The following is a 13,017-nucleotide window of genomic DNA, read 5'->3' on the forward strand; positions in this document are numbered from 1 at the left end:
CCTCTCGTGTTGGGTGGACCCCTCTGGAGAGGCTTTAGGGACTCCCAAGAGGGTCCCCTCCCCCAGCCACCGGACGTGGGGCCCGAGGGCAAGAGTCCAGGCCTGGTCTCTAGGCCCCTTCTCGGAGCGGCCCTCACACGCTGGCGCCCGAGAGCACCTCTTTCCCGGACGTCCGACAAGAGCGTAACTTCCCCCTGGCTTTGGAGGCCAGGCTGAGGGGCCTCTGGGGAAATGTGTCACCTTTGGGGTAACCTGTCACTGGGCAGCTGGAGGCTGCCACAGGAACGCGGTCCGCTACAGAGCGAGCAGGGGCTCTGGGCGGGGTGGGGGTCGAGGCCCTGCTTGACCCACTTCCTACGCCTGGCTCGGGGGCTCAGGGGCCTCGGCCCCGCCGGGCACGTGGTCGGGGTCCTGTGAGCGGCGAGGCCCTGGTGGCGGGGGGAGCGCATCCGCGGCTGGAAGCTCCTGGAGGAAGGCAACCTGGTGACATCTCGCCGACTCCGGGCCATCTCTAAGGGGACATCGCTTTACAAATGATACCTGCCTCTTAGTCTCTGCGTGACCAAGAGCTGGAGTATCTCATCCCTTACTTGTCAGTGAGCTCTCTAGCGGGGATAAAACGGCCACTCGGGTGAGAACAGCAGCTTATTAAATACCAGGTTCGGGAGTCATCCCTCGTCCTCTAACAGCTACCCCGGGGGCCTAAGAGGACGGGTGCTCGCGCAGCGAGTCGTCATCGCCCGCTGTCCAGTGTCTGGTGGGTCAGCGCCGTGCAGGCCAGCCAGGCCCGACTCTCCATCCTCCCGGGCCTGTTCTTTGCCCCTTCATCTCCCGAAGTCACCGGGGAGGGCGCCAACAGCAAGCCCTCCTCCCGAGCAGGCGGCCCGGGCCGCAGCTGGGCCCCGGACGTCCGCAGGGCTTCCTCGCCATGGCCGTCTCAGGTCTTTGATGGGGGCCTGTGTTGCCCGTCTTTCTCTCTGCCCCCCGGTAACCTTTGAGCGAAAGCACAGCTGACAGGAGCAAGGTGACCTTGACACTGAGTTTTTGGCTGAAAGCAGGATTTCTCCAGGTGCCTCCACGGTCCATCCCAGCGAGGCCGGTTCCATCTCCAGGAAGGGAACAGGTGGGGTTGACATGCGCTGGCCGTGCCGGGCCCGATGGGGACCGCGTCCGCTGGCCCCGGACAGCCTCTGGATGGCCCCCGTCCCCTGCTGCTGACCTGCAAAGGCCTCAGGCTGCTTGTGTCCAACGATCCTTCGCGCCCTCCTTCTAGGAATGCTCTAGACCCTCACCTGCGCCCTGGGGTCGTGCCCCCTCAGCGGGGCATGTCTGCTTGGTGCCAGGCTGCTGGAGGCCCACCATTCTGTCCCTTGTCCCTTTGTTCTGGCAGAGGCTCACCCCACAGAGCTCTCGGGATCCTCCCTCCATGCCAGGCTGGCGTCCCGGGCTGTGTCCCAGCGCAGTGACCGAGGGGCGGCACCAGCATGTGTGTCCCAGGTCCATGCTGGTGTACCGTGTGCATAAGAAATTGTCCCCCACAGGTGACAGCGGAAGGGCTAACCCCGTGATCCAGACCCTGCGGTCCCCTGGGCAGGGGAGCATCTGGCAGTTGAAGTTCATGGGCAGAAGAAACCCAGGGGAAGGGCGGGTTTGAGGTGGCTGCTTGTTCAGGTGACCTTGGTGATCTCTTTTGAACCTGGGCCTCACGCGGACAGTAGGACAGCAGGGGGTGGGGGTTGTGGGGGGCGGAGGCTTCAGCCAACGGAAACCAGAGAGTGAGTGAGTCTGTGTAGAATGGGGCTTCCCCCGGATCCCCGAGGATGGGGTGGCATCTCGGGGTGCCCCCGCTGATGCTGCGGCCGTCGCGCTCTGGATTGGAGAGGGTCGAAGGCAGGGCCGGGCGGCGCGGGCCACCTGCAGCACAGGAATGGGGCGCCCAAAGCCAGATGTGCTCCACAGTGGCCCCAAGGCTTCATACAGGAAAATGACGTAAAATAGCGCCTTCATAATGTCTACTTTCATTACCTGTTGAAACGATAATACGGGCTACATTGGGTTAAATGTCTTAGAACTAATTTCACCTTTTAATTGTTAAATGTGCCCCTAAAATTTTATATTTCACATGTGGCTTTCCTTGTCCTGGAGTTGGACAAGGCTGGTCTGGGGCGGAGCTGGGGGGCTGCCTTTCTCTGTGTGTCCAGAGTCTTTAAACAGCCGCGGGCGTCTCGGGCCACCGTCCTCCGGAGCCCTGCGCAGGGCTGGGGTCTGTCCCCAGGCTGGGTCACCCCTCCCCCTTCAGCGGGAGGAGCAGAGTCCTCCTCTCATTTGGGGAGAAAAGGGTCCTCTGCATGCTACAGACTTGGCACCGTTCCTGGGACAGCTCCTGGGAACCGCTGTCTGTCGTCCGGGTCCCCCGAAACCTCTCGGAGGCAGAGCATTCTTGGGATAAAGGCTTCTTCCCTCTGGACCATCCCCCGGAGGTAGAGTCCGACCTTGCCGGCCTCCCTGCAGCTCCCTAGGGGCGGTGAGGAGGGATGGATCCGCGGCTCCCCTCCCTCGGCGGCTACTGCTCGCCCCACCCTGGGGAGGCGGGGGCCCAGGGTGAGGTCCGCGGCCCCTCCGGCCGTGTAGCTGCCCGTGTAGCTGCCCGGCGGTCGTGCGTGGGAATCACGGGGGGCGCCTCACCGTGAAGTCAGCCCAGGTTGTGCTCCTTCTCGGCGGCAGCTCCTGGACCCCAGGGAAAGATGATCTGTGGATTCGGAGCAGGGGCCCCGGGGGGACCCTCCCTTTGCTCTTGGCTTCCTGACTTGAGTCTAGATGAGCAGCCGTCAGTTGTGACAAACGAGCTGGAAGGCGTCCCGGTGGGACAGTTGCCCGGGCCCCTGCCCCCCCCCATGTCCCCAGGGATGGGCAGAGCCGAAGGGCAGTGTCACAGCCCCCCTCACCGTCCGCGTCCACACAGGTCCAGGGTGTGCCATCGCAGCTGCGTTTCGTCCAAGTTCAAGGCTTGTCCCGTGCCAACAGTGAACAGCGGAAGCACTTTTTAGGACAGCGCATTTTCAGAGAACTGAACGCCGGGCTTCAGGGTCACGCGCTTGTAACCTTCAATTTCTTACTGAACGAACATGAGCCGCGAGGAGACTCCGTCCCAGTGAGTGTGGAGAAATGGAGACGCTCCTTGCTGTGTCGAGGGTCGGGCGGATCTCAGCTCAGGCCTCCCGCCTCTCACTGGGGGCGACCTCCCGCGCCGTGTCCCCAAACCCAACAGCCCAGGGCCCAGATCCTCCCTTAACCTCGCGCTGAGCCCCATATGCCAGTGCTGAAGGCAGAGGGACACCACCATCACCCGAACCAGAGAGAGCGAGACCACCCCCACCCCGGCAGGAAGACACCTTTAGAAAGCTCTACACCCCGCCTGTGGTGGCCGACCTGCTGTGGGGACAGGTCGTGAGGTCAAAGGGCACCGCTGATGTCCCCAGGAGCCCAGGCCCCGAGAGGCTGCCCACTGCTCCCCAGGCCAGCCCTGCCCAGCGTAGGACGCCCCGCCTGGGGCCGGCTTCGGTGGCTCGGAAGGTCACACGGTGCCATGGATAGGAAGAAGCAGATGAGAAATGGAGGGTTTGTTCACACTGGCTAACAGTCCGACAAATCTGTGGTCGTGGGAGCCTCTGGCGAAGGATGAGTGTGGCTTCCTTGGCTGCCCGTGTTTTGCTGGATTAATGGAAACTGCTTTGTTTGCAGGGCTTACTGGCATCCCAAAACCAGGCCGGCTCTCCGGGTGGAACCGCAGTGTAGCGGCCCCCCCACCGGCTTGAGAACCCTCGCCCCGACGGGGCCCCCACGGGAGCAACAGACGGACGGAGACGAGAGCACGGACACTCACGGAGGCGGCTGTCACCCAGAGTCACGTGTGAGGACCCGCAGGGCCTGCTTGGAAGGGCGCTCTCTGCCATTCACCCAAAGAAGCTGTTCCCATTTTTAAAAGGTTCTTTGGGGCTGCAGTAAAGAAATAAAGGGGATTTTCTTGTTTTACTCAACTGTAATTAAAATCTCATATATATATATATAAAATACAATAATTCTTGGACGAGAAGTCCCCTTAACTCAACGGTTATAAATAGTATTTCACTCTGTTTTTGCACTGATGTTTCCATACGTAGGTGATCAGAGACAAGCTGGAAAGCAGTCCTGGAGAAGGCTGTTGCTTTCTGACTTAAGTCTGTCATTCAGGAAGATGGATGCTGCAATCGTAGATTTTTACGAATTTTTGCACTTAAAATAGTTTAATGCTATTAGGGAATTACTTTAAATACGGGTCTCACGGACTCACGGCCCTGCAGGGTGTGAAGATGCTCTTTTTAATCTGAACTGACTTTAACACCGGGGCCCCCTCGCAGTCAGCTCTGTATTGTGTGTGTAAATGCTGCGTCGGTTACTTCGGGCATTTCCGTCATTCATGAGCGGTCTTTCTAATTCACACACACAAAAATTAATATTAAAACTATCTTGAATATACTGTTTATCTTCTGTTAAGTTGGCTCAATTTTTAATGTAACTTTTTGTTCGATTGAAGTTTGGTATGAAATTATTCGTCCTCTTCCACCCCGTTCCTGGAAGCCCAAACGAGGACGACGAGGACGGGCTGCAGGAGCGCGGCTCATCTGGAGAGTTCTGTGGCTCTTCCGCCGCCGTGAGGAGTTGGGGGGCGACCGCTGTGCAGGTGAGACAGCGAACCCCTTTCTCCTCCCAGCTTTAAGTCCTTGGGCGCGGTCTGTCGTGCTGGAAGCCGGTGGCCACAAGACGTCATCCCGGCCTCTGGCGAGTCCAGGGTGTGGGGACCCTCGGGTCGGGTGTCGGGTTCAGACTGGCTCCAGAGCAGCCCTGGGCGTGGGTCCCGCCCACACCCACCCACCAGTAGACGCAGCGGAGGCGGGAGGCGGGCGTCGCCAAGCAGAAGGCTGTCACTTGGACCACCGTCTGCAGCTGTGCCCTCGGAAGGCATTTTTATCGGAAGGCATTTTTATCCGGTGATACTGAGCCCGAAACACAGCTCTCGAAGCGAGCACGTTAGATCTGGGGCCTGTCTGCACGGCGGAGCCAGAAAACCAAGCGCCCGCCCTCCGAGAGCTGCCGTGTGTCCGAGGCTGGGAGAGGAGAGGCCGGGCCACCAACGCTTCTGCAGCCCCCGGAGCCCCTGGGAGGGCTGACTCTCTGCAGAGAGACGGGTGCTCTGGGGGAAGGGAACGCCGGGAGAGTCAGACCCACCGTCTCAAGAGAGAGTCCGAATTTATCAGTCGCATACATGCAAAGTGACCTGCACATTCTGGATGGCCTGTCACGGTGACCAAAATGCTGGCGTCTAGGCATGGACAAGGACGCAGACCCCACCTGCCGGGTCCAGGGACACCCGCGGGGGCCCACATACTGCCGCAGGTCAGCCAAGGCCCAGGCCAGAGAACAGAGTCCAGCGTTCATCCTGGGATCCTCTGGGCTGGGCTCCTTTTCTAGAAGTGACAGGTGGAAATGTGGGCATGGGGATAACGGTCACGTGTGTTAAAGTTCAGGCTCTGTTGGGTTGGACGCCCCAGCCGTGCCCCCCGCCCCTATCCCTCCTTCCACATCTCTGGAGGTGGGGGGTTCTGGCTCGGCCCCCTGCCCGGCCCCCTGGGCTCAGGTTCCAGGGCGAAGCTCTCAGATGGGCCCTGGTTTGGCATCGATGCGTCTGTAGTGGGAACAGATTTATGGCTCTTGGACCAAGTAGTCCAAGGTGGCTTCCAAATGCCTTGTAGCTGCCCTCCCCCACCCCTCACTCCCCCCAACCTCCCGCCGCCACAGACACGCAGCACCTGGCAGGTCCCGGGCAGGGGGCCCCCAGGCTAACCCCGAGGTCCGTCACCCTCAGAAGCCAGGTAAGGCTCGGCACGACTTGCGTTCGCTTTTACTTGCTGCCTTGAGCTTTCGTACACGTTTGGGGCCAGTGAAGGCGTGCTGCCCGCGTGGGGACGGGTCCAAGGGAAGCTGAGAGGGGGCGAGGCTGCGGGTCCGGGAGTCAGTGAGCCTGCCAGCGGCCAGAGGAAACACGGCAGGCCCACGAGTGTCCCCTGTACTGGGGGGTAGGGAGCAGCCGCACCCAGGTCCCTTGGGTGGCGTCGCCTTCGCTTTCTACCCCACGAGCAGGTTCACACGCGAAGGCGCTGTCAACGGGAGCTCTGGGACCAGCGCCCCAGGCCGCACCTCCATGCCAGGGCACCCGGGCCGTGTGTGCTCATGCCCTCTGGGGCTCAGGGCAGGAGGACCCCGTGGGGGAGGAGCGCAGGCTGGTGCACTGGGCTTTGTGGCTTGGGAAGAGTGTTGCCCACAAAGGCTCACCTGGCCTTCAGGTTCCCTTCACCACCTTCCCAGCCTGCAGCGAGCGGAGACCCCCAGGGCCTCGGCAGTGGGCGGAGGAGGTCCCCCGCACCAGCCCAGCACGGGGCCTGGAGGCCAGGCATAGCCAGAGCCATTCCAGCTGCTCGGGGACTGGCTCCCATGCTGAGAGCAGCTGGGTGGGTGCCGGAAGGGAGAGCGTGGCCTGCTCCTCCACGGACGCCGGTGCGCAGGGGGCTGGACTGGCTGTGCCCGCTTTGGGCCTGCTGTGGCTGCGCTCCGGGCTCCTGGCTCCGGGCTGCCTGCCTCCCTGCCTTGTCTTCCAGAGACCAACGTGAAGCCAAAAGAGCTTCAGTGGGTGGACAGGTCGCACCCCCAAGGGCCTGGCCTGCCCCAGAGAGGCCCTCCACAGGGACAAGTCTGCTTTCTCAGAAAGGCATGTGGGAGAACTTTAAAGATTTTCCACTTCAGTTTTATACACTTACAGGGGTAACAGGTTTCCTAAATACACAAATTCTTGTCAGTCCTTAAATGGTCCTTAGGGCCAGTCTGCGAGGACAGGAGCATGCCCCGTGAGCCACTGCCCGTCGGGGGCCTGGCTGTCCAGCAGCCTCCCGGCCTGGGTTCAGAGTGTGGGTGCACAGGCCCTGCAGGGCCCTCTGCAATCCCAGGAGCCCGCTCCGGTCTCCCTGGCCCTCCCGCCACTCAGCCCCAGCGCCACCCGGCCCTGGCCTCCTCCTGCCTCAGCTCCCAGGGGCCCCAGAACTCCCAGCTCCTCCGCAGACCCCCAGAGCCCCCCGCCACAACAGGGAATCTGGAAGCCTCTGCCAGGGTGTTAAATGGGCTCAAAGGAAGCCCTTTCCAGCCCCTCCTCATGTGCCCCCAACACTTGAGGTGTCGTTTCTGGTGCTGAATCTGCCCTTCGGCCGGGCCGACCTGGGACCCCTGGTTCTGCTCCACCACCTGGCGGGCAGGTCAGAGGCGGCGGCCACTGGTGAGCGTGTGGAAGAGCATCACAGATTTGTCTTAAAAGAGGGAATAAGACGAAAACTAACCCGGAAAATTTGCTTTTTCTTAACGGTGTACATTTGTGAAGACGAGAAAACGAAGGTGTCACTACGCTACATCCCAAGACAAAAACGGGCTCAGGAGGGGCCTGGCGTCTGCCCAGCGGGCGGGCCCGCAGCAAAGCAAAGCAGCATCTCTCCTGCGAGCCAACGCGAGGGCCCGCGGGGAAGCTGGTGTCCCGACGTGCCCCACGCGTGGCGGCCTCGTCTGGCCACAGCTCCCCGGGGCACCGAGGCCACGTGCACTCGGGCCGCGCCTCTGGCTTCTCAAGCGCCACAAAACTAAGCTGTACCAAAGCCTTACCAACAAAATAAATTCCCACATAGGCTCCCAAGACCTAAAAATAGAGAAATGCATGTCAGGACACGTTTAACTCAGAAAATATTAAAATATCGCACTGATAGCTTATTCTTTAATAAAACTCTGACAGCATGATGGGACTGCGACGTCCCCGTGCGACTGGTGACGTGCTAAAGAAGGCACGACGCGCAGAGCCCGTGCTGAAGCCGAGCTGAATAACACAGTGTATAAACTCCGACTTCTGTTTTGATTCAGATAAAAAAAAAATTACAAAATATTTTCTGCCCCAAATTTCTCGGTTAGAAACACGAGAGGAAAGCCCGGGCTGAGGTGGTTTTACGAATGTATTGGCTGGAGCACAGGACAGCCGCGCTCAGGACACCCGGAGTCGCTGGCTGGGGGCTCCAGGCCGAGGGGGCGCCGGCTGGCCGGCGGGGCAGTGCCTCCAGGGACGCCAGGTTCTTCGAGGGGGACACGCCAGGCCTCTCCCCGCTGCCCTCTCCCCGGGGGCTCAGCGGTGATCTGAGGGCCCCGGCCGGGCCACACCTGGTCTCTGCTCCCAGCGGGCGAGCCATCAGCCAGCCCGGAGCGTCTCAGCGGCCCCCGCCCTTCCTCTGGATGGACGGCAGGTGGTACTGCTTTACGTTGGGCTTCGTGTCCTTGTGTGCATCCGTCTGTCGAAGGAAACAGACACTCAGCGGGGCCGGCTGGAGAGCCGTGGGCCACGGGGAGCGAGCGCGATGGGCTACCTTGTGGCGGGCGCCAACACACTCGAGGGGCCTCAGCCCCGGCACTTTCCTGCCGGGCCCCGGGCCGAACACGGGGTGCAGCGCGGGGCTGGGGTACGAGGACAGTTTGGTCACTCCCGAAAGCTTCAGTCTGGGCAGTTCCATGACGTAGGCTGGGCCTGGTCTCTTGGGATGGTCCTCCTCTGGCTTTAGGGACTGGTTTTTGAAACAAAACACAGGTCAGATGAACGTACAATGGTGTCCCCTTCATGGAAATTAGGAAAACCAAAAAGGCTCTTATGCACGACTTCGGCCTAATGGAACTTCACCAGGAGGTGTGGCCGTACGGCGACTGGACGCTGTCCCCGCCACCCAGGCCCCGGAGCGCCCCACGGGAGTCTGACATGGAGCCCGCCCCGCGGGGCGGCTGACTGTAGCCTGGCCTGGCCTGATGCAAGCGAGGACACTGAGACGGTCACAGCCGTGCTCCACGGGCCACAGCTGTGCTGGGGGCCCTGCTCTAACTCCGGGTCGGCCAGATCTGCCCGCTGTCTTGCTCTAGTGTGGCTGGTGAGCTCAGAATTTTTTTACTTCAAAAAAAAAAAAAAGATTCTATTTATTCATTTATTTGAGAGGAGGGAGAAAATCTCCAGCAGAGCTCCTGCCGAGCCGGAGCCCGACGTGGGGCTCGATCCTAAGACCCCGAGATCACAATCTGAGCCGAAACCAAGAGTTGGACACTCACTCAACTGAGCCACCCAGGCACCCCTACATTTTTTTAATAGTTGCAAATAATGTGGCATATAAGAGATGGAATGCACATCGCAGTGTCCTAAGTCTTAATGGGAAAGAGCCCCACGGTTCGTTGATGGACCGTCCACGGCGCCAGAGAAAAGAGGGCATCTGTGGTGGGACCTTATGGCCCACGAAGCAGGGAAGGCCTCCCATGGGGCCCCTCTAGACACGGGGGGACTGTGGTGGGTGCCGGCAGGAGTGACAGTCAGACAAACCTCTCCCTGGCGGGAAGGGCTGAGCAGGGACAGCAGTTGGGAGGCAAAATGAGGCGGGCTCAGGTGGGCGGGGAGGCGTGTCACCGTTTGGGGCCTGAACCGCTGAAAGGGAGCCTCCTCCGCCCTTAAAGGGAAGGCCTGGGTAGAAAAGCAGGTTTGGGGGAAGAGACCGGGAGATCGGGTCTGAACCACTCGGCCTCTTAGCCAAAGGGAACGGTCAGGCAGGCGGCTGGACACGGCAGTCTGGAATTCCAGAAAGCAGCCTGGCGGCAGATATATCAGTGACCTCAGCTCCTAGCACGAAGTGGCACGCAGAGATGCTGGGGCGAGTGACGGAAGGGCACAGTTCCCACACAGCGTGGTGCCAGCCCGGACGTGGACTGGTGGGGCCGCGCGGCGGGGGCCCCTCGGGCGCTCACGGATGGAAAGGCTGCACAAGGAGCCTGTTGTTCCTAAAGCAAATGATCTGCAGGCGTGGGGACCGGTCACTGGCTTGCCGGGTCACCTGGGGCCAATTTACCTTCTCTGTGTCCCCTGCCAGGGTCAGTCAGAGGGCACAGGAAGGCACGGGGTCAGGCCTCGAGGATGGGCGCCCTTCCGGCCGGGGGCAGGGGGCGTCCTCCACCGAGACACGGGCCCCCAGAGGGCACCCGGCGCAGCTACAACGGCCGTTGCCAGCTCACCACCTTCCCTCAGTACCTGCTGTCTGTCCTCCTCGGCAACGTGCCAGCGGCTGCTGAGTCCTTCTGAAGCCACGGAGCGCTCTGGAAAGAAAGCCGTTCTGTGGCCAGCCAGAGCCTGCTTCTCAGCCGCCCTGCAGGGAAGGGAGAGGGAGGGCACGCGCCCCTGAGAAGGTGCCCAGCACAACGGCATGTCCCTCTCCCTGTTCCCAAGCTGGCACCTCCGCCCTTGCCACCATGCTCGCCCTGGCACCTGGCACCGAGGTGCGGGATTAGACGTGCCAGGTACCAGCGTGCCCCCAACCCCACGGCCAGGTCCCCTGTTGTCACTGCTCTGCGCCAGGCCCCTCCTGGAGGTCTAACCGCCAGAGCCTCGGCATCGACCTCAAAGCGGCCGCCGAGCCCTCCTCGTGCCCTGCCGCGGGCCACTGACCGCCTCCTCCTGGCAGGCCACACCAGCAAAGAGTGAGGGGCCACCTCGGGGGTACCCGGTTCAGGACAGAGCTGTTCCCAGACCCACCCGCCCCCGCTCCAACAGCCCAGCTCCCGCCACCTGCCGGAGCTGCGCAGGCGCCCACCTCTGCTCCTGGAAGTAGGGGTGACGCAGGGCCTGGCGGGCCGTGATTCTCTCATCGGGGTCATAGGCCACCATTGCGTGCAGCAGGGAGAGGCATTGCGGGGACAGACTGGCTGTCAGGAGAGGTATTCCTGATCCCTTTTTAAAAGGAAAATCAAAACTCATAGCTCTCGACCTGTATTAAAAGCCCAATGATAGTAAGTGGTCATGCCATTACGTAGAGCACATGGCCGGCCGTCGTCATGGTTCTACAGGGCCCTGTGCTGGTAACAGTGTGTGCACTAAGAAGGGGTGTAGCCGCACAGTCGTCCGAACCCCGAGACTGCGTGCAGCAGCAGAGGGACCCCCCCTCATGTGAGCCTCGGACTCGGGGTGACGACGTGTCAGCATGGGCTCGTGGGTAGGAACCGACATGCCACCCTGGCGCAGACGGTCACGGTGGGGGAGACTGTGTGGGCCCCGGCTGGTCTACAGGGAATCTCTGTACCTTCCACTAAGTTTTGCTCTGAACTTGAAACTGCTCTAAAAAATAAAGTCTAGTTTTTAGAAAGGGGCTGGGGAGGTTTGTGAAAGCTGTTGTGCTATCAACGCAAGAAAACAACTTTCTCCGAGAAGACTAACAGCACGTTCTTAGCTGAGAAGAAAGAGATGAAACTTAGGAGAAGGAGGAACCCATACCCGTCGTCTCTCCCTGCCTTCCCCGGGCCCAGGAGCCGCTGCATCCCCGACCAGAACCGAACCCTAACCCGTCGTGGTCTGCCTGTCAGGGTTGCTGGCAACGCTGGGTGACGGTCACACGGACACCTCACCATGCACAGCCTGAATGTGGGAACCTTCTTCACCCAAAGGTGTCTCAGTCCCGGGCAAATATTCGGAGGACGAGACCTGCCCGCCAGGCCTTCAGCGAGGCCATCTGAACTCCTCCGTGCTGCCGGAGGGCGAGTGGCCCTGGCGGGACCCCTGCGGGACCACAGCCCGGAGCAGCCCCTTCGGCGGCCACAGGGACCCAAGCAGACGGAGGGCCTACAAGGGCAGGAGAGGCACGGCCTGGTCCCCTCGGCTGGCAGCCACCACCAGCCCTGGCAGGGGGCAAGTTCCATGGGACTCTGGGGCACTCGCCACACTTACTGTGTGAACTTGGCGAGGGTCTTCCCGGGAGGCGTGCCAATGACGTCGTGGATTTTTGAGATCTGGTCCAGCTCATCGGTTCCGGGGAAGAGAGGCCGCAGGCTGGAGAGCGGGACGGGGCTGTGGTGAGGACAGGCCACGGCCTCCTCATGCCCGCGTCCCCTCTGACGGGCGGCTCGCTCACACGGAAACCCAAAGACATGGTCCCACCCGCGTGGTCCTCCCTGCAGCCGTGGGGTTTCCGGTCCCCTTTCAGCTCGGGCCTGCTTCTCCTTTCCCGACAGGGGGGCGTCCTTCTGAGAGACGGCCACGTTCCTCTGCACACCCTGGGGTCCCCGCGGTGAGACGCATCAGCCCCACAAGTCTCCTGTCACAGGGGCGGTTTTCCCACAAAACTTCACGGTGGGCCGGGTGTGGTTCTGGGGACAAACGAAGTCCAAGAAACGTTTTGGTTTCTGGAGTGTTTATGGATTTTTGGAATCGTGGACGAAAGATTTTCGGCTTATATGAAAAATTCAATGCGCAGGACGTGCCACAAAGAGCTGGGACGGGAGTCTGCGCGGGAAAGCCGCCATGCCCGTGGCTCCAGGAGAGAGGAGGAAAGCACAGGCAGGCAGGGAGCAGCTGTGAGACGGGGCGGGCGGCAGGGGTGTGTGTGGCGAGCCCCCCTCCCCGCACCAGCCATCATGTTCCCAGCACCGCAGTCCACGCCCCGTAGGGAACTCAGCGCAGCAGGGAGGCCTGTCTGCGGGGACTTGAGCGTCCACGGAAAGTGCCACTCAAGCTTTCCAAAAATAACCAGTCGATTCTCAGTCGGTGTGTCCTGAAGGACACGCACGTCTGTATTTACGAAGTGGGCAGCTGAGCTGGCGAGAGCAGACGACCGGGGTCCTCGCCTAGGCACGTCACCCAGATGTTAAATTCACCTGCTCGTCCGTAACGGTCCCCTCCGAGCAAGCGAACGCCGGCTCACCCGCTCCATGGGGCTCTTCAACCCCACGCCCTACTCACCCCTGCGTGGGACCAGCCCACCCCCCTTCTTCCTGGGCCACAGTTCCACCCGCCGGTTAAGCACGAAGGCTGGGGGGCATGGAGGCCGGGGAGGACGGTTAGGACCGGGCTTTCTGGAATTCAGCTGTGCCACGAGGTGACCCACCCTC

General features: G+C 61.4%; 2 protein-coding genes across 9 annotated transcripts in view; one reads left to right on the top strand and one right to left on the bottom strand.

Moving 5' to 3' along the window:
- WDR20 (WD repeat domain 20) overlaps positions 1-4,510 on the top strand; it is a 67,612-nt gene extending 63,102 nt beyond the window's left edge. For 3 of the 8 annotated variants that reach the window (XM_046008934.1, XM_046008933.1, XM_046008935.1), the window contains 2 exons: positions 2,963-3,151; positions 3,742-4,498. In XM_046008934.1, coding sequence (XP_045864890.1) covers positions 2,963-3,151; positions 3,742-3,795 — 243 coding nt within the window. In that variant the 3' untranslated portion in view covers positions 3,796-4,498. Of the gene's footprint in view, positions 1-2,962; positions 3,152-3,741 lie in introns of all 8 variants that reach the window. The other 5 variants (XM_046008936.1, XM_046008931.1, XM_046008930.1 and 2 more) reach the window with 5 other exon arrangements.
- Positions 4,511-7,865: 3,355 nt separating this feature from the next.
- MOK (MOK protein kinase) overlaps positions 7,866-13,017 on the bottom strand; it is a 53,495-nt gene continuing 48,343 nt past the window's right edge. The window contains exons 8-12 of the mRNA XM_046009879.1: positions 11,858-11,959; positions 10,731-10,904; positions 10,172-10,286; positions 8,484-8,678; positions 7,866-8,408 (exon numbers count right to left, since the gene is read on the bottom strand). Coding sequence (XP_045865835.1) covers positions 8,328-8,408; positions 8,484-8,678; positions 10,172-10,286; positions 10,731-10,904; positions 11,858-11,959 — 667 coding nt within the window. The 3' untranslated portion in view covers positions 7,866-8,327. The remainder of the gene's footprint in view (positions 8,409-8,483; positions 8,679-10,171; positions 10,287-10,730; positions 10,905-11,857; positions 11,960-13,017) is intronic.

Source organism: Meles meles, chromosome 6 (genome assembly GCF_922984935.1).
Source record: "Meles meles chromosome 6, mMelMel3.1 paternal haplotype, whole genome shotgun sequence".
NCBI lineage: Eukaryota > Metazoa > Chordata > Mammalia > Carnivora > Mustelidae > Meles > Meles meles.